The sequence below is a fragment of the Mus caroli genome, unplaced genomic scaffold (assembly GCF_978045245.1).
Source record: "Mus caroli unplaced genomic scaffold, Mus_caroli_1 scaffold_10, whole genome shotgun sequence".
Classification (NCBI taxonomy): domain Eukaryota; kingdom Metazoa; phylum Chordata; class Mammalia; order Rodentia; family Muridae; genus Mus; species Mus caroli.
The window spans coordinates 115,647,798-115,672,938 of NW_028227265.1; the positions used below are offsets into that span (position 1 = coordinate 115,647,798).

Sequence of the window (25,141 nt, forward strand, 5' to 3'; positions counted from 1 at the left end):
AACTTCTAATATAAATTTATTGGAAAAGACACAATGAAAAAGATAACGAATAGTTGACCTTCTTTATTCTGCTACATGTAACTAACTACTTTGTAGGTTCAGAAAATCAGAAAACATCTGTTGCCAAGGCCTGCTGTCCCACCTGTTAATGCAGGCTGCTGGTCCTAAATGTAGAGATGTAGTTTGGAGTCACATCAGGAACTGGACAATTCTTAGGACATAGCAAAGCTGCAGGGGAGCACTGACCTACTCTGGCACATGAGGGTTGGGCCCTGGACCTCTGTCAGGTTCAGTGCTGTGGCTATGTGCTGTGGTCTGACATAGACGTCTCTAGCATCATGTCACTTTCGTTCATTTCAATTTCAAAAGTCTCTTCCAAGGCAGGTCTGGACTCTGGAGCTTTAGTGGAGTTTTGCAGAGGTGCAAGCCCTACTTCCTCTGTGTTCTGCTTTTCTACTTCAAAGTCTCTGAAATCCCATGGAGGCGAAATGATGTTTTTTAGAGTTTTCATTGTATGCACATCGAAGTCATAGCACTTTAATTTGTCTTTAATGTCTGCTCCTAAAAAGAAACACCATCATTAGAAAACATGAAATTCCATCATTACTGATTCTGCCCTGCCACTTAAGTCCAGCTGTGCTTTATACAACATAAACACTGGTCACAGGGGAAGCCATTTTTCTTCTTTCCTTTTTCTTTATCTTCCACCATTTTCAAAGGAGATGCTTAGAAAAGTTTTCAAAGTGTATGCAATCATGGTACCAACATGGCTTCAGAGCTAACTCTTCCCAAAGCTTGGGTAAGCATACATCTTAACCATGCTGGGCAGTCACTAAACTACTGCTCATAGGAATGAAGTATATTTTCAAGGTATATCAAAGTATATAACAACATTAGAATTTACTTGGGCCAATCTAATTAGACAGATTAAGGTCAGTAATTTCTGACATAACTGAAACTATTACACATTTCAAATTGACAGCTTTCAGGGCCAGGCACTTTGGCAGAAGAGGTTATTCCTTGTCCTTTAGATCTCTGAGCCCACTTATACCATGAAGCAGTCCTGAATGGAGATCTGATGTCATCCCAGCTGAGGTCCTTCACCCACTGTGAGCCCATCAGTTAGTCACTCTGACCACAGCCACATTAGCCAACCAGAGAGCCCAGGGGAAGAGCACGCAAGTGACGCACAGAACTCAGCCTTTATTTCTGTTGATGAAAGCCTGTGACTCAGCAATATTTAACTGGTAACTATGACAACACACTAATGGTTTGCCAGGTTTTACTCATTTCTAACTGTAGTTTCACATCATCACGAGTTGGGGCTGGCGAGATGGCTCAGTGGTTAGAAGCACTAGCTGCTTGGAAGTTGTTCGGTGGCCTCTTACACCAAATGCCAGCTCTATTCCTAGGTAAGGATGTTGCTGAATGCCTTCAATGGTTCCCTAACTTCATGCTGCCCTTCCGGTGCTTACCGTTTCCATGGACAGAACATACACAAGCATACCATCCATGAGGCTGTGTATAGCCCAAGCTGGTCTGGATCTTACCATCCTCCTGCTTCAGCAATCCGAGAGACAGGATGACAGGCGGTACTACCTCCTCCAGCATCTCTGCACATTTTTATGCATTCTTTTCTTGTAGGGATTTTTTTTTTTAATTCTTGATAGGCTGTGACTCACACCCTCCATTCAGTGGCAGGCCTTTCTTCTTACAGTCATATCTTTAGTTCTTTGTTTGTTTGTTTTGTGATACAGGGTTTCTCTGTGTAGCCCTGGCTGTCCTGGAACTCACTTTGTAGACCAGGCTGGCCTTGAACTCAGAAATCCGCCTGCCCCTGCCTCCCAAGTGCTGGGATCAAAGGCATTCACCACCAGCCTAGCTTAGTTCTTCATTTTTTATTTCACTTTATTTTATTTATTTTATTATTACTTTTTTTAACCTATGTGAGTACACTGTCACTGTCTTCAGGCACATCAGAAGAGGGCATCAGATCCCATTACAGATGGCTGTGAGCCGCCTCTAGAAGAAGACAGTGCTCTTAACCACTGACCCATCTCTCTAGCCCAGGTTCTTCATTCTATTAAAGCTCAATTTATCATTTCTGCTCTCTATGTTTATTTAGGTACAAGTCTTTAAAGTCTCTATTTTTTTTACCTACCCCTAAGTCCAGATCTTAACATTTAACCTTAATGTACTACGCTGACCTCACAATACTTGTTCTTAAAGAAGTGCTCGAATATAGCAATTGTATTTAAATGATTCTATCATTATAAAAGCTCTTCAGCCGGGCGTGGTGGCGAATGGCTTTAATCCCAGCACTCGGGAGGCAGAGGCAGGTGGATTTCTGAGTTTGAGGCCACCCTGGTCTACAAAGTGAGTGCCAGGACAGCCAGGGCTACACAGAGAAACCCTGTCTCGAAAAACCAAAAAAAAAAAAAAAAAAAAGCTCTTCAAAGTATTATAAATCACTATTAAATAAATGAAAGATATTTTAATCTATTAAAATATATTATTATGTTGTGCTCTGTGTTACAAAATAAAGGGACAAAGTCATTCATTTTCTTTGGAGAAATATGATTTTTTTCTTCTACCATGATTCTGTACAAATGTTCTCTGTATAGTCAGCATTAAACTTGAAATGAGCCACTAACTCATACTACACTTTCCCAACAAATTAAATATAGTTGTTGATTCCGAATGCTGGATGAGATTTCAAGAGACCAAAACAGAGTATAACATGGTGTCAGGAGAACAATTTAATCTTACCGATATAAGCTTCCGAATCCCCGATGTACATTTCAATGCAGTGACCAAGCATCGTAACAGAAAATGTGTCGTCTCGCCTAAGACCAAGAGCCTGCCAAAAAAGATCAAGCACAGCTATTCAAATGCTACTTCTTCCCTTTTGTTAGAAATATTTTCAGAAAGCATCCTATGGAGTCCTGGATAGGTTAGCCAGGATAGCAGTGAGTAGCTAGCTCTAAAGCTGATGATTGCTCACAGCAGGTGAGGGAGGACCGGGGATGGTCATCACACTATTCCACTCTTGCCCTAAAGGCTGTCCTGTCCCCAGCACACTAGAAAACTGTCCTTAGAGTTGTGTGAACCTTGTGCATTAACACAATGAAAGGTCAGTCATTTATATTAATATGCACATTTAAACATTCTGAGGTCACGCTGACCAGCTCAGTGTTACTATGATCACACTCTAACTTTAGGTCTTTATGTAGCCTGAAAATATTACACCAATGAATTTATCTTTCAAATATTGCACTGCCTCATACATTACCTGTCTCTCCAAGGATCATTAGTTAGCTGACCTAAGGCGCCTATTCTCAAATTCTAATGTTTCTGGTGTTTCTGGTGTCTTAGAGCTGGTTGTATCCTGATGCTGCTGTGACAGGCACAGCTGTAATATGAATGACCTGCCTGTGAAGGTGGACCTAGTGGTCAGGGGAGGGGAAAGAGACCACGTGAGGGCTATATAAAGGTAGTCTACAAATTGTCGAGGTTGTCTAAGCCTTTTATTGACAAATCAGCAATCTGAAGGTTTTATAAGATGTGTAAAACCCCGACTCTTCCTTACACAGTGTCTTGAGCTGCCACCAAGACACTATGCAAGGAAGAGAGTGACACCGCCTGCCTGTGCTGGAAACTGAAGCCATTTATTCGTTTATATTTTATTTTTTAATACATAGACTAGAATGCCAATAAAAACATTTGAAACCAGGGGGAGGGGGATGGGATGGTGGTTTCTGGAGGGGACACCAGGAAAGGGGATAACATTTGAAATGTAAATAAATAAAATATCCAATAAAAAATAAATATTCTTCATGATAAAAAAATTGAAATCTAGGTGTAGATGAGTACAAAAACACGACAGATGATGATAATAAAGTTTCGCTGCCATTTTTTTTCCTTAAGTGGTCACTATATTTATATATTAAAGCACAACTTAGCACTTTCTGTCTTTATGTTGGTTTTTTTTTTTTTTTTTCCTTCTATGGACCTTCAAAGACGTACCTCAGGCTTTCTACCTCTTAGCTTTCATGAAATAAGGTACACGAACTCTTTGTTGTGATAAATACACATTATTGTTGTGAGTGCTTTTGTTCACCTACAGGAAGAACACAGGGTTAACAGTCCAAGTTCTCAGGAGGAGGTCAGGGAATCCTCTCTCTCTTCTTGGATAGACAAATCCAGGTGGGACTGAGGGACAAATACCTCAAGGCATATGCAGGACAGTCTCATGTTTACTTCTGATGTGATGAATACTACATAATATGCATAATTTCTTTGCAGAGAAAAGAATAACCACAGAGTTACTAAAGAAGTTTAAATGTATAATCAGTAAGATGTGGCTTAGAAAAGATCTTTTCAAATTAAGGAGCACATTATTAACCAGACTCAGAGTAAAATATAAGCAAAGGACATACTGTGTGGAAATAGTCCACAGCGTTTTCAAAGTTGCCCATCAGACTGTGTATGTACCCTATAGCAGAGTAGGTGGACGCGTTCTGAGGGATTAGCACCAGTGCCTGCCTGTGGTAATCCAAAGCCTCAGCATACTTCCTGTTGGAAGAAGAGATGGGGGCGGGGGGGGGGGGAGACAATTATTGGATGGAATATAAGTGCTGACTAAAAGCATTCTACTTGTCCTTGTGAATCTTCAGTCTTTCCTAAGAAATATGGTCTAGACTTTTAACTCCCCATACTTACTTTTATGGATTTCACCATCTTAAAACATATTTCCCTGTGGAGTATAGTGTTACCTTATAGGCCTTTAATAGCAGACCTTGAGAGACAAGAAGCAGGCAGACCTCTTGAGTTTGAAATCAGCCTGTGTTACACAGCTAGTTCCATGCCAGCCAGGGCTAGTTAGTTAGGTTGTTTCAAAATTAAAGCAGAACATGTATTTATTTCCTGGCATGTCCTTAGCTGGATGAGAGACTGCAGCATGAAGCTGTGACACCAGCCAGAAAGTCCTGGACTTCCATACTGAGCCTCATAACACACCATTTTTTACTGTGACATATAACTTTTATATACCAAAGGCAGCTGAAAGCAACTAAAGTTTTACCTTAGCATCTATCTAGAAATTACTTGGAATATTATTTCCCAAAGTTTCTGAAATATTTTTTCTATAGAAATCTGTGAAAAGGTTTCATACTCAGTTAAAGTCTGGGAAATGTTAAAACTTTAACAGAGTCAAGACTCAAATTCTCCAGCAGAACCCACACTCTCTCCTGCCCACCACCCTCCCCCAGTTGATGTATTTCACTTATTTTAAGCTGTTAAACCATTATGTCTTACATAAGGATATTCAATGTAATATCCCTCTGTTTGTTGAGACCAAGTTTTCCTCTGTCTCTAGTGCAGGCTGACCTTAAACTTGCAGCAGTCATCTGCCTCAGCCCCTGGGGACTACCTGTGTGGATGTGTGCTGCCACACCTAACACACTTGCTGACTTCTCAGACATTTTGTTCCCAAGACTTACTTTTGACAAAAGAGCATCCTTCCCTCCCGCCCTCCCACATTTTTGAAACAGGGTCTCATGTGTCCCCCAACTCACAATGTAGCCATGGTGACCTTGAACCTGATCTGCCCGCTCCCACCTACTGAATGCTGGGATCACAGACACACATGCCACCATGCCTGGTTTTCCACAGTGCTGGGAAACAAAGCAAGGGCTTCTTGCATACTAGGCAAGCAAGCACCATTACCACTGAGGTCCGTCTCCAGCAAAGAGCACAGCTGTAACTGTCACCTGTTTATGATATCATAAAACTTCTGGGTAAACAAAACCAGAGTATGGATATGGCTTTAATTAGACCTGAATGTTTAAGTGCTTCCAAATTAGTTTGGAATATTAAATATTTTAATATAAGGGAGGGGAAAAAAAGCCATAGCTCTTATACTTTTCAGTGTTTCTAAAATAAAAGTATAGCAACTGAAATAGGAAAACCGGGATGTTGATGCTTGTTGCAACCAAGTATGGTGTCTGGAGGATATCATGAAATAAACACAGAAAGGCTATTCAAAATAAACACACTTCCACTGTCAACGAATACAACTGAAAATGCTCTACTTCACTTACTTAAGTTTTCTGCAGACATGCCCCAAGTTGTTCAACAAAGGCTCCCATTTGTCAACTGTTACCTAGAACATCAACATCAAGTTCACATCATTATTCAGCCCGAGTTGTTTGCAGTGACTCATTTCACATCCTGCAAGTTGCAAACTTGGGTATCCCCCTCACCCCAACACACACAGAGCAGAGTCAGGATTTACTGGTTCATTCAGTTTCCTCCTCTACGAGATGAGACTTCCTCAGTACTAGACTGTAATTAGCACAGTTTCATCCCAGAGTCCAGCCAGGCCAAAGAAATTTAAATTGTGCACTTATCATCTAGAGTCCATCTGAAAGCCTGGATTTTTATGGCCATCTGCCTTGTAAATATTTCTATCTAGAAATGTTACAAGCACTGTCAACTCGGTTTACTAAACCAATGCATCTTCCCCTGGTCATTCTAGCTCTTTAACCTCATCCCAAATGTCCAAACCAGCCAAATTCAGTGGGAACAGGATGTCGTGGCCTTTCTAGTACTCTCTAGAGTTTGTTCAGTTTACCTGGCAGGCACACCTCCAATGCCACACACCTTGGCTTCCCAATATTAGGAGTCTAGCCTGAGCCCCTACCCTATGAGCACAGCTATGCTGTCTTCTTTCTGAAACTTCTCATGCTCTCTCTCCCTGGATAATCTGCCAGCTCTCTAACACCACTTCAAGGTTTTTAATAACCCACTTAACGTTCCTGCTCCATTTCTTGATGTCCTCTGAAATGTCAAATCCAAAACACAATGAATCCACTCACGCTTTTGCATAAGCCACTTCCACCTCTGAAATACCTGTCCCTTATTTCTGTCTAGCTAATGCCTGCATACTAAGGATGGAGTATGTGGTGTGCGACCCTTGCATGGAGTGTTTTCCTACATCAGTCAGTCTGTTTCCTTTCCTGGAGGGTAGTGGGCAGGAGAGAGTGTGGGTTCTGCTGGAGAATTTGAGTCTTGACTCTGTTAAAGTTTTAACATTTCCCAGACTTTAACTGAGTATGAAACCTTTTCACAGATTTCTATAGAAAAAATACTTCAGAAACTTTGGGAAATAATATTCCAAGTAATTTCTAGATAGATGCTAAGGTAAAACTTTAGCCATGGCTCAGATTAGCTACTTGTGTTTTTCAATGGCTCTGGCGGCTGAAACCACAGCGAACAGTTTTTACTGTAGCTGATGCCTAGTTCTGTGCTCATGGCTGGCTGGCACTTAGTAAATACATGTTAAGCAAATAAACAAAGAACTTGGGTCATCTTTTCAAGGTGTTGAGGGCTGGATTTAAGAGCCCAGCCCATGCAAACAAAAATTCTTCAGAGATTCCTGGGCATGAGCATTTCTAGTTAGCCAGGTTGATTTCTGCTGCAGGTTCTTAAAGTAAAACAGTATTTTCCTTTCCTGTAACTTTTAATTGGCATTCTGATACTTCAATAGTAGTATGCTCTTATATTTAAGTGTTTGTAAGATTGCAAACTGCCTATGAATAAAAAAATATTTTTAGGAGTGGCTTAGGTTTCTCAAACTTTCCTATGCATGAAACTCTACTCAGAATGTTGCTAAAACCTGCAGCTCTGACTCAACAGATCTTAGGGTTGTGTTTCTAACCGGCTCCAGGTGCCAGACCAGTGAACAGCAAAGTATTTAATTGTTTCAATGACGGAATGTGGGGACTGGCAATCCTACTTTGACAAAAACACTAGTATTATTCAGAACTACCCAAGACTCAACTGAAAAACACCCCATGTTTTACAGACACACATGTAGAACACACAGCAATGTTTGTAAGTTCAAATGATAAACAGTAAAAGACCAAAGCAAGCAGAGCTCAATCTATGTGGTCAGGCAGACTGTCCCAGGTGGAGAAACGGTGTCTGTCCGAGAGACAGAAGTAGACACAAAGGACAGGAGGCCATAAGCATGAGGTACGAAGGAAAACCAGGGTGTGAAATGCTGAACAGAGTAAGGCTAGACAGGTACCAGTTCCAGAGATGAGAAATCCAAAGAGCAGCCACATGCACTCTCTTAGGTACACATGCTCATAATTAAATGACTATGAGTAATGCAGGGCACATACAGCCTTGCCATTAGAAGGTTAATTCATTCGCACTAACTAATGAAAACCACAAAGGGTCTGCACTTGAATGACACCTAGTTCTAAACAAGTTGGTCTGCTGCCAAACTGCTTTTCTTACTGAGCCAAAGATGAGGCCCTTTGAAGCTCTAGAGAAGCAATGTCAAGTAACAGACGAATACTTTGATTAGCCATCAGAAACTGTTTCAAAAAACCACCATGTGTGCTTTGGTTTCTGCCCCATGTCACACGCAGTAATTGCTCTGAAATCAGACTGAGCTCATGTTCTCTTGGTATAGGTGACTGTCTAGTTATCTGTGATGATTCTCTTCAGTAGCTGATTCTTCTCAGGAGAGAGACTACCTGCATTTTCCACATCCAACATTAAATATGCCCTGTGGTGTCTGTGTTTGTATGTGCAGATAGTACACACAATACCTCATTCCCAATTGCTTTAATTTTTTCCAAAGCATCGAGAAACCATTTTTCTGCTGTTTTCCATCTAAAATAGAGGAGGGGTTAGCAGTTATTCACAATTTGCAAAGATAAGACACTGAGAAAAATTTGAGTATCTCTAGTAGTACTAAAATAACATGAAAACTGCTAAAAATAACTCAGATTATACTATGAATAAAAATGAAGTGTAACGACACACATACATGAAAATGCCATAGAAACTCATCACTTTGTATGATAACTCAAAAAGCAACAACAAAAAAAATCCCAAAAACTAAAAAAGAAAGAAAATCATTTGAGCCAGACAGTAATAGCTAATCTTCTGATACTAATATTGCACAGGCTCAGGATTTCGGAGATTGTCAATTCTAATGAATAGTGATATTTAGACTCCTGTAAATGTCTGGCCACAATATTTCACCAACTAAACAATGATTAGCTGTCTTTAACATATACTGTCATCAGTTCGCTAACACCAAACCTACAGCAGATAGCACACTCACTCAGCAAACGTTTAGCTACTGCACACATTCCCTTGGAGGCACACGATGGCTACTTATGGTACACAAGAGACAGCAGTGAGTTTGGAAATTATTTTAGACAGTAAAGTTACCAACAAAGTACATACGCTGTGAAAAACCACAGCACTCGCCGGGCGTGGTGGCGCACGCCTTTAATCCCAGCACTCGGGAGGCAGAGGCAGGCGAATTTCTGAGTTCGAGGCCAGCCTGGTCTACAAAGTGAGTTCCAGGACAGCCAGGGCTACACAGAGAAACCCTGTCTCGAAAAACCAAAAAAAAAAAAAAAAAAAAAAAAAAAACCACAGCACTCAAAAGACTATATTAGAAGACTGGGCATACTTTGGTGTGAGATTAGCCAGGAATGGTTCAGCTGACTCCAGTGGACTCAGGCTTTTTTCATATCTACATGTCTGATGATTAAAATCTCTTGAGTATTGGTTTTAGAGAACAAGTGACTTTTGTAGGTCAATTCACAGAGAAAGTGCCTGCATATTTTGAGGAGGAACTATATTGAGGTATCATCTACACCCAAAGTTCTCTGGGTTTAGAGAACTGGCTCAGCGATTCCCAAGACACACAAGGTGGCTTAACCAGCCTGAATCCCCTGACCTCTGTGACAAAACACACACGCAGGCAAAACACTCACACACGTAAAATAACAATTCTTCATTTTTTTGAGGTTATAAACCCTCTTTATAATATTTATACAACATAACTGAAAAAACTCTAAAGATTTATTTTATGTCCCTAAGTGTTTTGCCTAAATGTATGTGTGTGTCAACAGAGGTCAGAAGAGGGCATGGGGTCCCCTTGAACTTGAGTTATAACTGCTGTGAGCCATGATGAAGATGCTAGAACAAGATCCTGGTCCTCTGCAAAGGCAGCAAGTGTCTCCTCTGTGAGCTGCCTCTCCAGCCCCGATAACCGAAATCTTAGAACACAAACAACGCTGTGCTTACACTTCGGTAGAGCCTGATGCAGTGTACCGTTTTCTCCTCCAAACTGTTTACCCTCTAGATACTCAAGGGAAAAGCCATACTATCAAGATGATCCAAATAGTTTACTTTTTTTTTTTTTTTGGTTTTTTTGAGACGGGGTTTTTCTCTTATAGCCCTGGCTATCCTGGAACTCACTTTGTAGAGCAGGCTGGCCTCGAACTCAGAAATCCACCTGCCTCTGCCTCCCCGAGTGCTGGGATTAAAGCTGTGCGCCACACCGGGCAATAGTTTACTTTTTTGTTCTGCCAATGACCTTTTTAATTTCAAAATGTGAAACTGTGTGAATCTAAAATCTAATTGACAAAGAAGATGTTGTCCAGACCACATGGTGGGTACTGGAGTTTGTGCAGCCCATATTAAAGGAAAAGGACAATATGGTTTAGTGTTTTAGGGGATTCCACCATGAGAATTTCTACTTTTGAATTCATCCCTGCCTCATAAAATAATACATCTAAAAATAAAAATGAATTAACTCATTTTATAAAACAAAAATCCAATGAAGAGCAGCTCTGGTCAGGGGAGTTTTAAGAGCCAAGGCCCCACTTCAAAGAGCCCACACCAGGTGGAAGCCCTCAGGTACTTACTCTCCATTCTGAAAGGCAACCACTCCAACCTCATGGATGACAAACGGGTCTTCTGGGGCGATGCTCAGAGCTTGGCCAAAGAACCGCTCAGCCAGTTTCGAGTTATTGGTCAGACCATATTCTAATCCAATATATAGCATTGGCAAGTGACACCTGAAAAGATTTGAAATTTTCACATATTCAATGCTTGAAACTTTGTAATGCAATAGAAATTTGTCAGCTTTATTTAGAATCTATCATTCACTTTTTTCTAACTCTAAATACAGTCTAAACAGAAACCGTGCTAGCAGAAGAGGAGATACTGGACTTAAAAGACAGTACTTTAAATAAGCTAGGATAATATTCAAAGAACTAAAGAAAATAAGTTTACAAAACTATAAGAACAATACCCCATCAGAGGACAGCTAATAAAAAAAAAGAACTTAATTAATTAAATACATGCATATGACTAGTGTTATCATGTGTGCAGGAGCCCGTGAAGGCCAAAAGCAGACATCAGATTCCCCAAAGCTGGAGGTACAGGCAGCTGTGAGCTCTACTGGAAACTGAACCTAGTTCTCTGCAAGAGAAATTAAGATGGCTCTTAACTGCTGAGCCATCTATTCAGGGACCCCCAAACAGAACTTATAATCGAGAACCAAATAGAACCAAATAATCACTATTCCAAAGTGGAATAAATAGAATTAAAAAACTATGATAACAGGGCTTACAAACAAACAGGTACAAGTAGCCATATGAGCTAGGTATAACAGAGAAACCAGCACTAGAAGATCTACTGAAGAAAACTAAAGCACTAAACTAAAGTTCCACTCCTTATGTGGAACTGTAAGGACACAGTTGGTAACTCATCTACATGTGAACTGTATCTACGTGGAAAATAAGTGGGTCAGTCAACATAAGTTACGTGACTGCAGTGGTGACCAGAAGGCAGTGAACTGTCACTATGTTTGCAACTCTTCTATGTGATTACAAAACAACATCAGTATAAACCATGGTCTCATATACAACTATGAGGTATAAGTTGATTCATAATAACACAAAGGAGGCACGAAGGGACAGAGTTAGTACTTGAAACTATACTGCTTTAAGATGTTGCTTACCCACAGATGATCACTAAGAAAGTCACTGTAAACAACAAAACTCAAAAGAACTAAAATACAAACTGTAAATTATTTAACATGACTGGTAGAAAATGAACTAATTGGCTGAAATAAGTCTATCTCACCATGTTACATGTAAATGAATACACACTACAGTAAAAAATACAGTTTTAAAAATGACTTAACCAGTAGCCGGAGAGAGGGAGACTGGAGCAAGAAGAAAAAAAAAAAAATGACGTAACCGTATGCTGCTTCTACTTCTATTCAGAGACTGCAAGGGACAGGGCTCTAACTGCTGACTGACAGTTTATACACTACAGCAGAGTGATCCTGAAAGGATGGCAAAGTAACACGTGAGAGCTGGTGTGACCACATGACCAGGTGAAACAGACTCTGGAACAGGGCTGTTACCAGAGACAAGGGGGGACATTCTAGTGATAAATAACTCAGGGCATCAAGGAGATAAAATAATTACACATCTAAAAATTAGCAGATTCAGAACACATAAAGCAGAATTGTTAGAAAATCAGAGGGAGAAACAGCTAGCCTCCGATCTGCATATACAGCAGTGACACAGGCTTAAACAGCAGCGAATACAGCTGCAACAGTGAGGTGCTGGGATTTTACTATAAGGCGTCCATTCTTCAGGGCATGGAGAGTAGAAAGAAGGCTCTGTGTTCAAGTCTCCCTTTGGTCTCATTCCCTTTTCTCTCGAGCTGACTGGAAGAGAATCACATCAACCTTGTCCCCTCCGCTGCCAGTCATGTTATAAATACAGACTGTTACCCAACACATGTGTGACAGTTCTAACTCAGGACCCAAACTGTAACAGTATTCCTAAGAGAAACACCCTCCCCTTGGCAAGAGAAGCCCTTACTGGCATGCAGTCCTGCCGTGTGCCTACCCCTTCATCAGCTGTGCTGCTGTGAAGTAAGCAGCCATTGCTTGGTCGTGCTCACTCTCCACAGCGAAGGAATGCCCGTAGGCTATCCAGGCAGGACCGTAGGTCTTCTCCAACGTGGTAGCTTTGCTGAAACAAAAGCAGTATTCAAGTAATGGACTTATTCTTCAGCTTCTAGGTTTGTCTAAGTACATGGCATTAAACCATTAGCAACACGACTGAGTAAATTGCTCACAAGTGGACGGCTGCTGTGAGTGCTGCCCAAACGAAAGGCAACACATAAAACTACAAAGCCTCAGCCTCAGGCGAGTCCTGTGCTTTTTAGATAAAGTAAAATAGCTGAACTTGGCATTCTGTATGCAACTTACAAATACTATTTACGCAGCAGCCCACTCTGTGACCCAGGGTTAACACTGGTGGCTTAAATGGCCACGTAACGTGGGCCTGCTCTGACCAGGAACCATATTGGGCTCCCTGGGTGCACATTTCCTAACAACCTGCAAGAAAACCTGAAACCATAGCAGATCCTTCAGGAACCTACTTACTCAGTGGTCATGCCAGGCTAACCTAATCTCATTCCGAGTTTAATGTGTTTTTCATTAGCAAAAGCTGAAGGCTGACAGTGTAAAGGAAACACGATTGTTTCCTATGCTCATGTACAAATAAAACAATGCAATCTAAGGTCTTGGAGGACACAGCCTGCAACCCTGCTTTACCTCTGCATCCTAGTGAATGGTATACACATACACAATGCAAGTGAGTAGAGCCTGCTAAGGGAACATTCATCCATGCTAGTTTTAAAGGACTCACTGCATTCAAGCTTATGAGCAACAATTCTCGTATCATAGGTTCACTACAGAGCAAAGAAGAAAACAAATTCATACCTGAGATATCTTCTGGCATGCTCATTTTTATGACCAACCATGAGATAGTAACATCCCACCGCAAACCAAGACACCTAAAAAGTCCAATATTTACTATAACCAGAGACACTTAACCTTGAACTGGGATCTAACAAGGGAGGCCAGACAGAGGGTGGGTTGGATGTTCTCAACTCCAAAATTTTAGTCTAAATTAGGGATTCTCTGAGGTCACACACATGTTACTGAGGTCTTGAAAAGGAACAGTTATTATGGTTTTCCCAAGGTCGCTCCACTGAGACAGCACACTTGCCTGAGCTCTGGCTTGACCCTGGCTCACCTTTGCTTTCTAGCTGGGCTCTGAGTTTTTGGTGGCTGGATTCCCCTACACTGGTTTTTGCTGAGCTAGACACATTCTTTCTTACTTGAGACTCAGCCTCTGCTCGCTGGCTTTTGTCTTAAGGACACACACAGCTCCTGATTCTGTTTTTCACTCTTAGCTCTCTAAGCATAAGCCCAATCCAGAGACTTACACATGCATACAAAATGCCATGCAACAATTCTATCCTTGGAAAGGGAGACTTCACTAACTTGGAATGTTGTGCTCTTCAGCAGTAAAGGAGTATATATACTTTTATAACCAGAGGAAAAAGGTTTTAATCAAAGCTATTGCTTTAGTGTAAGTAAAAATGATTTCATGGAACAGATAATAAAGCTTCTTGCTATTATCTCTACAACTAGAAAATTCTGTCTCACTGCTTTAACATAACAGTGTTTTTAGAGCTGGTGAGCTAGCTCAAGGGTTAAAAACACTGACTGCTTTTCCAGACGTCCTGAGTTCAATTCCCAGCACCACGTGATGGCTCACAACCATCTATAAAAGGATCTAATGCCCTCTTCTGACATGCAGGTGTACATGCAGACAGAGTATTCATACAACACACACACACACAAGCATGCACACACACAAACATTATTTGCTTGAACTTAAATATATAAGCTACTGTCTACATACTAGCAAAATATTTTCTTAAAGTTTAGATAACAAAAAGAAAAAGGAAATTGTATTACTTACAGGATTACTCGGATATAAATCCACCAGTTTGTGAGAAAGATAGAAAAGTTCTGTTTTAGGAAAAAGGGAAAAATATATGACATAAATAATTTAAATTTCACATCTGACCTTTCACCCACTCTCACACAGCAATCTCATCTCTTCTTCCTCTAGGTATAAATCCACCTGGTATACAGCCTCCCTCAGCCCCAACAGCCACCACTGACACTGGCTAGAAGCGAGTAGAGGCACAGGGTGGGCCACATAAGCACTTTAGGTGAGGCACAGATTCTTCTAGAGCACCATCTGAGAGACTGACACACCTCATGCCACAGGCTAAAAGGGGGATAGCATAAATCAAACTGTTAACTAGACTTCTGTGTTTACCATGTAAGCAAGTGCTAAAGTAAAGTGCACGTCTTAGCATTTCATGGCAACATATCCTATAGCCGCCACATATGGTATATTCTGGATTCAGTATTCTAGGTGGCCAAAAGTCTGCATGTTTGCTTCCAGGAGGTCTGATGTACAGACCCCAGGGTGCAGAGCGCAGTGACTGTAGGGCCGGAGCTTCTCTAGATTTTTTTCTCTCTCTTGACTAAACTCATTATTTGGTTTCAAAGGACTTAAGGACAAATATACTGCCCAACAAATTAAATGTCTCTCAAATGTTAAAACATGGGAAATATCTACTCCTTTCCACTTTCTAAATATTGACTTAACTGTTTGTCTATAATAGTTTCATACTTAAAAAAAAACAGGAAGGAAAAACAGACAAAATTGATATTAACGAAGCTAGCCTACTCTGAATCACAAGGTGCATTTGTGAAGAGGAAAGAGGAAGCAGGAGGATGGGAAATAGTTTGCTTTGCCAGGAAACCGATCATCAGCCATCTGACGATGGCAGCAGTCCTACTGGGGTCAACCAGGCTGCATCTAATTAGCCAGGAATTGTAATACAAACTTTCAATAGTTCAGAATGCTCTCAAAAACAAAAATCAAGGCCTGGCCTGGTGGCTTATGCCTACACTCCCAGCATTTGGGAGGTAGAGGCAGAAGGATCAGGAGTGTGAGGTCCCCCTCAGCTGGTGGGATCACAGGACTGGGGATGTAAGTGTTCACTCACCATTCGCTTTATTCAGCTCCACAAGAGTTCCTATGTGCACAGGTAAACAGTTTGCATGGAAAGGATCTTTCTCCATCACTCTGAAAGTTAAAGCAGCACATTACCACCCGGAAGACAGTGTGATAAAGTCCTCATCACCTCAAACATCGCCCCCCACCCCACTCAGTCACTGTGCATATCAGGCCATGATGCTGTAACTCTAACACTTTACTTCAGTTCATTATAAAGGAAAGGGAAGCCAGGCCACAGTGCATACTTACTAGTAACAGCTACTCAAGAGGCTGAGGCAGAAGGATCACAAGTTCAAAGCCAGCCTGGGCAACTTAATAAGACTCTGTCTCAAAATAAAGAAGGTTTGGGATGTAGCTCATGGCAGAACACTTGCCCGTAATGGGCAGGTCCTAGATCCAATCTCCAGGATCACAAAAATAAAATAAGCATAAATAGAAAACTGGTATGGTGGGGCTGGAGAGACGGCTCAGCGGTTAAGAGCACTCACTGCTCTTTCAGAGGTCCTGAGTTCAATTCCCAGCAACCACATGGTGGCTCACAACCATCTGTAATGAGATCTGATGCCCTCTTCTGGTGTGTCTGAAGACAGCTACAGTGTACTTATATAAGTAAAATATTTAAATCTTTAAAAAAAAAAAAACTGATTTGGTTGGGAAGAATAAAAATTAGCTTTAGCTTTTCTTTTACCTTTTTACTTTAAAAACAGAACTTAACTAGTTAAAAGGATAGAAAGCATAAACCTTTTTTTTTGGTTTTTCGAGACAGGGTTTCTCTGTATAGCTCTGGCTGTCCTGGAACCCACTTTGTAGACCAGGCTGGCCTCGAACTCAGAAATCCGCCTGCTGGTATTAAAGGCATGCGCCACCACGCCCGGCAGAAAGTATAAACTTTTAAATATATAACTATTTACTACAATTTTTGTGATTTCAAAAATTAAAAAAACAAAAAAACTACAGAAAAACAAAACAAAAACCAGGTGTGAGGTGTGTTAGTGGCACACCTTAATTCCAGCACTCAGGAGGCAGAGACAAGTAGATCTCTGAGTTTGAGGTCAGCCTGGTCTACAGAGCAAGGGACAGCCAGGGCTACAGAGAAACCCTGTATTAAAAACCAAAAACCAAATGAACACCTTGCCCCCCCACCCCCCATGCTCCACAAAAATCTACAAAGTGTAATTGGACTGCAATGTCTGAAGACATGCAATGGGCACTTGGTATTAGAGACGGTTTAGCTAGTTAACATGCAAGACAGGGCACCTGGGGCACAGGACTGCCTTAGATCTAGCAGTACTCAATGAAGAATTTTACAAAACCATGGGCCAAATTGGTATTTCAAGCTATCACCTCTTGGGTTTACTTGAGTCACACTTTGGAAAGAGGAGGACCTTCAGAGAGCTGAAGCCTGGACTGTGGTGTGTTAGAGGCCAACAGGCTCTTGGTGGCTGGAGACATGTCATTGCTCATTTCTGTGTAAGCCTCTCTGTTTCAGTATAATCAGCCCAGGGACACTGTCAGTCCCACATCAGTGGATGGGAAGGTGGACATGTAGCTTCTTCCCAAGTAACTGTAGTGAGCTACACATATCGCTAACTTGGTGCCTGTAACCTGCTCTTTTAATACAGCAACAATACAGCTCAATACTCTACAAACAGTAAAGGAAACTTCAACCGCCACCAATTAATAAAAGACTATCGGAGAATGTGTCTGTGAATTAGACAGTACAGACCGAAGCTCACATTCTGACACAAAACCAGCAAGTATACTTACGTAGAAGTAAGCTTGTAGCACATCTTAAAATCACAGTTGTAATAATGTCTCTCAGCTAAAGACACTACCACATCCAGATTCTCCTGCAAGCCGTCCACTGACTCGGGAATGACGGTCTCACTGGGCTTGTTATACTGCAACAGAAAAATGCATACATGAAATGAGCACTAGCAAAGCAAAGGAAGAAGCAGTGCATGCTGTGCCTAAGACGGGAGGACTTTACACCAGGGGCTCAGGGGCCCCTGGAAACATTATTAACATCGGGTTCTAATAATTCTCATCAGTATGTTTTCATCACAGACTTCCACCATAGCAAGGATGTCACATACAAGTTTAGAAGACAGAACTTAGGAAGCATTTTCATATTTTTACATAATCTATTGTGGCACACGCTACTGTTAATAAACAGTTATTGATTTTTAAATTAGAGCTGGATGCAATGCAATTGCTGTGCAATCATGAGGTCCTACACTCCAGGCCCAGCACCCATGTAAAAGCTGCACATGGCCAAGGCCTGGAATCCTAGCACTAAAGAGCTGCCGGGTAGATGCTGGAGGCTCACTGGCCAGCCAGTGCAGCTCCAGCAGCAAAGTTCCAAGAGGATCTGTGGAAAACTGACTGGAAATATCCTGACATCAGCTCTGGCCTACACACACATGTGCACACGCACACACACAGCGCGCACATGTACAAAAGTAACTGATAAAAGGAAAAAGGCCAACGCTAAGGAACAATGTAAGGTGTTCACAGAAGGGAAACATTAGCTGAGGTTTTCCTCACCTTCTTTAATTTGTTCTCAAATACAAAGCGCAGCAACTCTTGTTCTTCAGCACAGAGCTTGTTAAGAGGCAGGGAGTCCAGAAGTTCTTTTTCTTAAGAACAGTAAGAAAAAAAATGACACTTTCAGATATTCATGGGAAAACAGCAATTGAAAATACTCTTCTATAGTCCTCTATGTACATCAACTCAGGGGAAAATGAAATCAAAGTACAGTAGAGAATCCTTACAGTGTGGTTGCTACTGGAGAGCTGGGCCAGGAGACTTCAGATGGTTCTCCTCATTGGCCTGACAAACCCAGGCCCTGACAATGACTACACTGACAGTGTGGCCCTCTCTGAAAGGCATCCTGAGCACAGAAGGGCTCTCTCCAGGACCTTCAGCTTCTACCAGATGCCAGCAGCCAGCTTCCTACTCGTCCCTGTCCCTGTCTGGTTTAAGAGGCAGTGTTCTGGCTATGTCTGTGTATGAACTCCATTACCAACCCTGTGTTCTCTGTTCTCTCCATTACCCACGTCACACAGCCGGCCGGTCAGTGACTGAGTCTCTGGGGTTAGAGTCACACCTGCTGTCAGAGCCCAGCCTCTAGAAATTGTTGATTAAGCTGCTCTGAGATTGGGACTTGGAAACAGGGATTTAAAGTATGGCTAGGATGAAAAATCACTGAATCTTGGTTAATAACTACCCCTTAAACTACTTCTCATAAAAGATTCCACAATATCACCTCCCTCAAAGACTCTACCAGCAAAAGACACTGCATCATACTGTTTTGTGATGTGCTCACTCCATGAAGACATTAGGAGAGCTAGGTGTGTGTAAGCCTATTGTGTACCCTGCTCTTAATTATATAGATCTCAGAAAAGAAGCCAAGCCACGCAATATTACTTATTCTACACAACGACCATAAAACACAGACAGATACACACACATACACAGATGGACAAACACAGGCGTTCCCAAACCTTCCTGTGCTGTCAGCATGTGGTGTGATGTCAAAAGATCAAAGGCTTCAAAGCAGTAGACGTCCAGTTTCAGAGCCTCTTTGTAACTGTAGGTAGCCAGGGTGCGATTATCTAAAGCATCATAGATCTTCCCTCTCAGAAGACAAATAGAGCTCTTTATCTGTTGGAAAATACATTTTGTTACATGCTAAATAAAATTAATTTTTGACTTAGAGATATATACTATTAGAACACCGAGACGTCTTTACTATGTCTACAATGTTATCTGAACTGCCAAGGCACAGTATAAATCAACAGATATACAACATCAAAACGAAGCCTTAGTTTCACCAGGTTAGAATAGCAGCACTTGGAACTGAGGAAGGAGAATTTGCAAGTTCAAGGCCAACCTGGGCAACATAGTAAGTCTGAGGTTAGACTAAAGCTTCTTTGGCCTGTCTTTCCTGGACACTGGTCACTGGTGACTTTGTGCCAATGAAGCTTTGTACCTCAGGAGTGTGGCTTCAAGGAATGTCCCTTGATGATAACGTAGAGTGACAAGAGACTGTATAAAATAAAAATGAAAGACGGTCTGACGTGTAAACCAAATGAGAAGGCCTAGAGAATATTAGACCCTGGCAGCAAGACAGCTCAAGGTTAAGGTGAAGAGTGGCCGGGAGAGCCCAGAGACCTGAGTGCAGGCTCTGAGAGTTGCGTGTGTTTCTGTGTGATGATTTAATCTGTCTTGGCCTCTGTTTCCTTTCCTAACTTGTGAAAAAGGGGAAATATACCTTAATTACAGAACCCTGTAAGGCCTGGAGATGTGGATACCTCTGGGGTGCTGGCCATCCTACTACCTACCAACAGAATGTGGACTCGGATCCTGTCAAGACTCTAAACCTTAAGAAACACATTAACTAGCCGGGCATGCCTTTAATCCCAGCACTCAGGAGGCAAAGGCAGGCAGATTTCTGAGTTCAAGGCCAGCCTGGCCTACAAAGTGAGTTCTAGGACAGCCAGGGCTACACAGAAAAACCCTGTCTCGAAAAAAAAACAAAACAAAACACATTAACTGAAATTAATGGTGGTCCAAAAATAATCCCAAGATAGTAAATATATGCATTTCCTAGCAGAAAATTAGTGTACTTCTAAGTACACAATTAATAAAGAAAGAGTAAGGGATGAGAGATGCCCAGATGCATAAAATTCCTGTATTTTTTTAAAATGAACAGGAGAGGAACCAGATTCCAGCTCCTTCATAGCCATGTTATAAAGGAGAGAGGTAAATTTGTGGGTAACAAGTAAGTAATCTGGAATCTCTGGATGATAAAACTGCCCTAAAGTTGGTAGATGTAGAACTGGCATAGCTTTACCACACTAAAGGCCACTGGACTGTACACTCCAAATGAGTGAACTCTAGCTGTGTGGTGTAAGCTGTATCTAAGTAAATGCTAAGAATAACAAACCAGAAATAACCTGAGCATATGATTAATTATGTTAATTAAGTCTGTTTCAATTTTGTAGAATTATAAATAATACAAACTCAAACCTAGCTAATGATATTAGATTGTGCTATCAAGAAAATAAAAAGTTCTCTCCTGTAAGCAACTGAAGCTAATTAAGATTCCTCTTCATATGTCCAAACCACCGAGAGGAGAGGAAAATCCCCCCCCCCCCCCGCCACCGTGTGCAGCTCCAGGCATCTGTGAGGTCCCAGCTCAGCCTATTCAGAGAACATCCATATTGTTACAGCTTCATACTGACGCTCAGTCAGAAGTGTCTAAGAGTTGTTGGTTACTTGGAACAAGCAGATAACCATAATTTTTTATACACATGTATAAGGGTTTATTTTTTGCCATGCAACATGGGCATTTCCCACTGCTGTTGCTGAAACATGCTAACATATCACTCACGGAGGACTGTGACATCTCCCAGTCACTGGAAGGGTCTCTGGAGCCATTGTCATCTTTCAGGTACTTCTCAAAGAGCCTTCTGTTAATTGGCTCCTCCATGTCCAGGATGTCCAGAGCCTGCTGGTGCTCTTTTGCAGCATACTATGGAGAGAATACAAGTTCCATTCATCACCCATGTCCTCCAGATTTTTTTTTTAAATACTGATTGATTGGTTGTATATGAATGAGTACACTGTAGCTGTCTTCAGACACAACAGAGGGAGTATCAGGTCCCATTACAGATGGTTGTGAGCCATCATGGGGTTGCTAGGAATTGAACTTAGGACCTCTGGTTAAGAGCAGTTAGTGCTTTTTTTTGTTTTGGTTTTTGTTTGTTTGTTTTTTTCTGAGACAGGGTTTCTCTGTGTAGCTCTGGCTGTCCTGGAACTCACTTTGTAGACCAGGCTGGCCTTGAACTCAGAAATTCGCCTGCCTCTGCCTCCCAAGTGCTGGGATTAAAGACGTGTGCCACCACCGCTCAGCTCAGTTAGTGCTCTTAACTGCTGAGTCATCTTTCCAGCCCAGTCTTCTAGATTTTTAAATGGCAATAAATACTATGTCCATTATTTAAATTAAATGACTAAAGAATAAATTAAGAATGAATATTTTATAGAAAATAATACTAAAAAGGACTTTTTTTACGCAATGCTATGCTAACTTGGTGGGACAGCTGCCACATATCTGTGAGGGCTGCACACTGTTCACAGTCACGTTTCCACCAGATAAAACAGAAACCAAGCACACTTACGTGGCATCTAGCTGCAAGGTATCGGCAAGCTTCATACAACTAGAAAAGAAAGGAGTGAGAAAGTCAAACGCTTTACATGTGTAACATGTTTGTGTAATGTAAAAATCATACACATCTACTTTAAAAGAAAACTTACGCATGGAGAGTTTTAGACTTTCTCCTTTACAGCTAAAAAAAAAAAGAAAAGAAAAAAAAAGAAAGAGCCCCAGTGTTTTTAGCAAACATCAAAAACATGTTAAAGGCACCAAAGATCCAAGAGAAGTTATGTGCCTGCAATCCCAACCTCACAAGAGGCTGAGACAGGAGAATTGCCCTGAGCCCAAGAACTGGAAACCAGACTAAGAAAAACAGTGACAGCTGATCTCAAAGCAAGCAAACTGAGCTGTCAAGCCAGCTCAGGAGCTAAAGGCACTTGCCATAGACTGATGACCAGAGTCTGGTCCTCAGGGACCCAAATGATAGGAGAGGACAAACTCCCACAGGTGGGTTAGGACAGACACACACACACACACACACACAGACTATATAAAGAAGTATAATATTAAAAAGCAAAAATTTGCCAGGTGTGGTGGCACACGCCTTTAATCCCAGCACTTGGGAGGCAGAGGCAGGCGGATTTCTGAGTTAGAGGCCAGCCTGCTCTACAAAGTGAGTTCCAGGACAGCCAGGGCTACACAGAGAAACCCTGTCTCGAAAAACAAATAAACAAAAAAAAAAAAGCAAAAATTTTCAAGCAAACAAAAGCAAAACCATTACAATGAGAACTTAAGAGACCAGACAGGTGGGCAAGAGGTGGGAAATGAAAGACTGGGCCTTGAAGTGAGAGCCTTGCTCTTAGGCTGAGGAGATGGCTTGGCAGTTAAGAGTGCCTGCTGCTCCTCCAAAGAACACAACACAAGTCTGTTCCCATTGCTCAGAGAGCACTTCACAGTGCCTGGAACTTCAGTTCCAAGGAATCCAACGCTGCCTTCCGGTTTCTCAGGTGGCACACACATACACACATAAATAAAAATTAAAACCAAATCTCTTAGCCAGGTGTGGTGGGACACACCTTTGATCCCAGCACGAGGTAAAGGTAGGCAGGTATATGTGAGTTAGAGCCAGCCTGATATACCAATTGAGTTCCAGGACAGCCAGGGCCGCTATTCAGAGAAACCCTGTCTCAACAGCCCCCCCCAACCTCCCCCCCCCCCCCGCCCAAAGAAAAACCCAAACCAACCGAGAAAACATTTTTTTCTCATAAAAATAAAAAATTGGAGTTCTTTTAAACACACACCCAACATGAGGCCCCAGTGACGTTTCCGACATCTGGGAAACAGAAATTCCCACAGCTTCGGTACTTACTTTGTCCAGCTTGCGTGACCGGAGCGCATGGGCGGCTCGGTGGTACTGCGCTGTGAGGTAAAGGCACTGAGCCAACCAATAAACATCCTGGGGCTCCTCTGAGGGGCAAAATTACACAAGTGGTCAGAGGCTCATGGGGAGCTTTCTAGAGATTAATTAGGGGAAATAAATTGCATGTCACTCACCATGAGAGAGTGAAGCTACCTTGTCTGCCCAAAACAGAGCACTTTGATACTGTTGCTGCATACAAAAAGCAAACACAGGGTGACTGCCGTTGCCCCCACAGTCGACTAATATAAATCCACACACCAATCCACCACTCACTACAACACGTTCTTAGATGTAGCACCAATCACCTGTATTTTACAGCTCAGCTAGTGTGCGTTTTAGGTCGTCATTACTGTAAGAACTTCATATATACAATTCAAGATAGCAGTTTAACTCATACACTACCAAAAACGTATCAGCTAGTATCTAAAACAGTGGATAAGCGATTGAAATGCAGTCATCTAGAACTTCTGATACTGACATTTATGTAATAACACTTCCCACAAGCTCAAATGAATCCCAAAGTAGCATCTAGCAGAGCTCTAGATTCAAATATTTCACAATTAAACCCATAACACATTAACAGTCACTGGTCATGGGCAATGTCGCCCCCTGTAGTCAACTCTAACAACACTTAATCTGACAGCGGAAAGACACTCAGGAATCTGTCCTGGTTAGTGCTGATCCCTGGCTCTTACTGCCTCTGCCTCAGTTCCTCAGGATATAGTCAGTACAGGGTTGCCCAATGAGTAGCCAGGAGAAAGTCTTATGGACCCGAGAATCTGCTCTGAACAGATGCCCCCAGAGTGAAAAAAGAGGCCCACATTGTCCTCTCTACATCTCACTCAGTGCCAAAGAAAATAATCACAAACCGACTGCCCGTTAGCACGCAGCCTTCCAGCGAAGTGCAAACCTCTGGCTCAATCACTTTGCATCTCTTCCATTTCTCATTTATCGGGAGAGCAAGCATTTTAGCAAAAAAACAAATGACATGACAATGACGTGGACCCCAGAGACACACCTTCCCTCGAACAGTCCGGGCTGTCCACTGGAGAGCAGCGCGGAGGCTGAAGATCCAGCACGGGGTATTATTGTTCAGTCCTAACTGGAGACAGCTAGCTTGTCTCCCCAAGTATTCTGTCCAATAAGAACCACAACTAAATCCTCCCAAACGTCCTACGGTCCGGCCAGATTCCAAGGTCCCAGTGCAGCCGTCCCAGCCCAGCCCAGCCCCGCTCCCGCAGTCCACGCAGGATCGGAGCCATTGGGGCCGCGCTCCCCGCCGGGCCCCACCGCCCCGAAGCCCAGCGTCCGGCCCCCGCCGCGCACCTGGTCCAGGTACTGCCGAACGCGTTTGCGCAGCGGCTCCAGGTTCATGGCCGCGAGGCCAGGGCTGGCACCCGACGCCCTCTCGAGCCTCCGCGCGCCCCCGGGTGTCGAGAGACCCAAGCCCGCCGACCACCGCCCGGACCAGACCCCGCGCGCCACACGGCACTTCCGCTCCGACAGGCCCTACCCCGGAAGTCCGGTGCAAAAGCGTTCCCCCCCGTCGGGTGTGTGCCCACTCTAATAGTTCCGTGGCGATCTTGGGCGCCAGCTCCTGGTCCTAACCTGTTCGCCTTTGTCTGGGAGGGGAAAGGGGATCTAGCGGGACTCCGTGCCTTCCGGGAGTGGAAGAGACGCTTCTATAGCTACCTTTCTCCCCACCGAATATTTTTAAGATCGAATTTTTCTCTCTACAGACTGGCCTCTTACTTTCAGACTCCT

General features: G+C 42.4%; 1 protein-coding gene across 4 annotated transcripts; it reads right to left on the reverse strand.

Moving 5' to 3' along the window:
- Cdc16 (cell division cycle 16) lies at positions 1-24,880 on the reverse strand. Of its 4 annotated transcripts, none has more exons than XM_021169416.3 (18): positions 24,704-24,880; positions 23,512-23,566; positions 23,327-23,424; positions 21,983-22,021; positions 21,196-21,336; positions 19,304-19,463; positions 18,345-18,436; positions 17,565-17,698; positions 15,787-15,866; positions 14,682-14,731; positions 13,631-13,704; positions 12,750-12,875; positions 10,746-10,898; positions 8,625-8,688; positions 6,102-6,163; positions 4,440-4,575; positions 2,770-2,860; positions 1-561 (listed from the first exon to the last, which is right to left on the reverse strand). In XM_021169416.3, the coding sequence occupies exons 1-18, from the start codon at positions 24,749-24,751 to the stop codon at positions 302-304; spliced, it is 1,863 nt and encodes a 620-aa protein (XP_021025075.1). In that variant the 5' UTR covers positions 24,752-24,880; the 3' UTR covers positions 1-301. The 4 variants fall into 4 exon arrangements, with proteins under 4 accessions (XP_021025075.1, XP_085700290.1, XP_021025076.1 ...); XM_085844164.1 differs by lacking the exon at positions 24,704-24,880 and adding an exon at positions 24,396-24,488; XM_021169417.3 differs by lacking the exon at positions 23,512-23,566.
- Between the last annotated feature and the right edge of the window lie 261 nt (positions 24,881-25,141).

Coding starts and splice junctions, on each gene's coding strand:
- Cdc16 (XM_021169416.3), bottom strand. CDS start 24,751: ATGAACCTGGAGCCGCTGCGCAAACGCGTTCGGCAGTACCTGGACCAG. Junction 8,689..10,745: donor GTTGCCTTTCAGAATGGAGA/GTAAGTACCTGA, acceptor CCTCTATTTTAG/ATGGAAAACAGCAGAAAAAT. Junction 562..2,769: donor GGATTCGGAAGCTTATATCG/GTAAGATTAAAT, acceptor GTTTCTTTTTAG/GAGCAGACATTAAAGACAAA.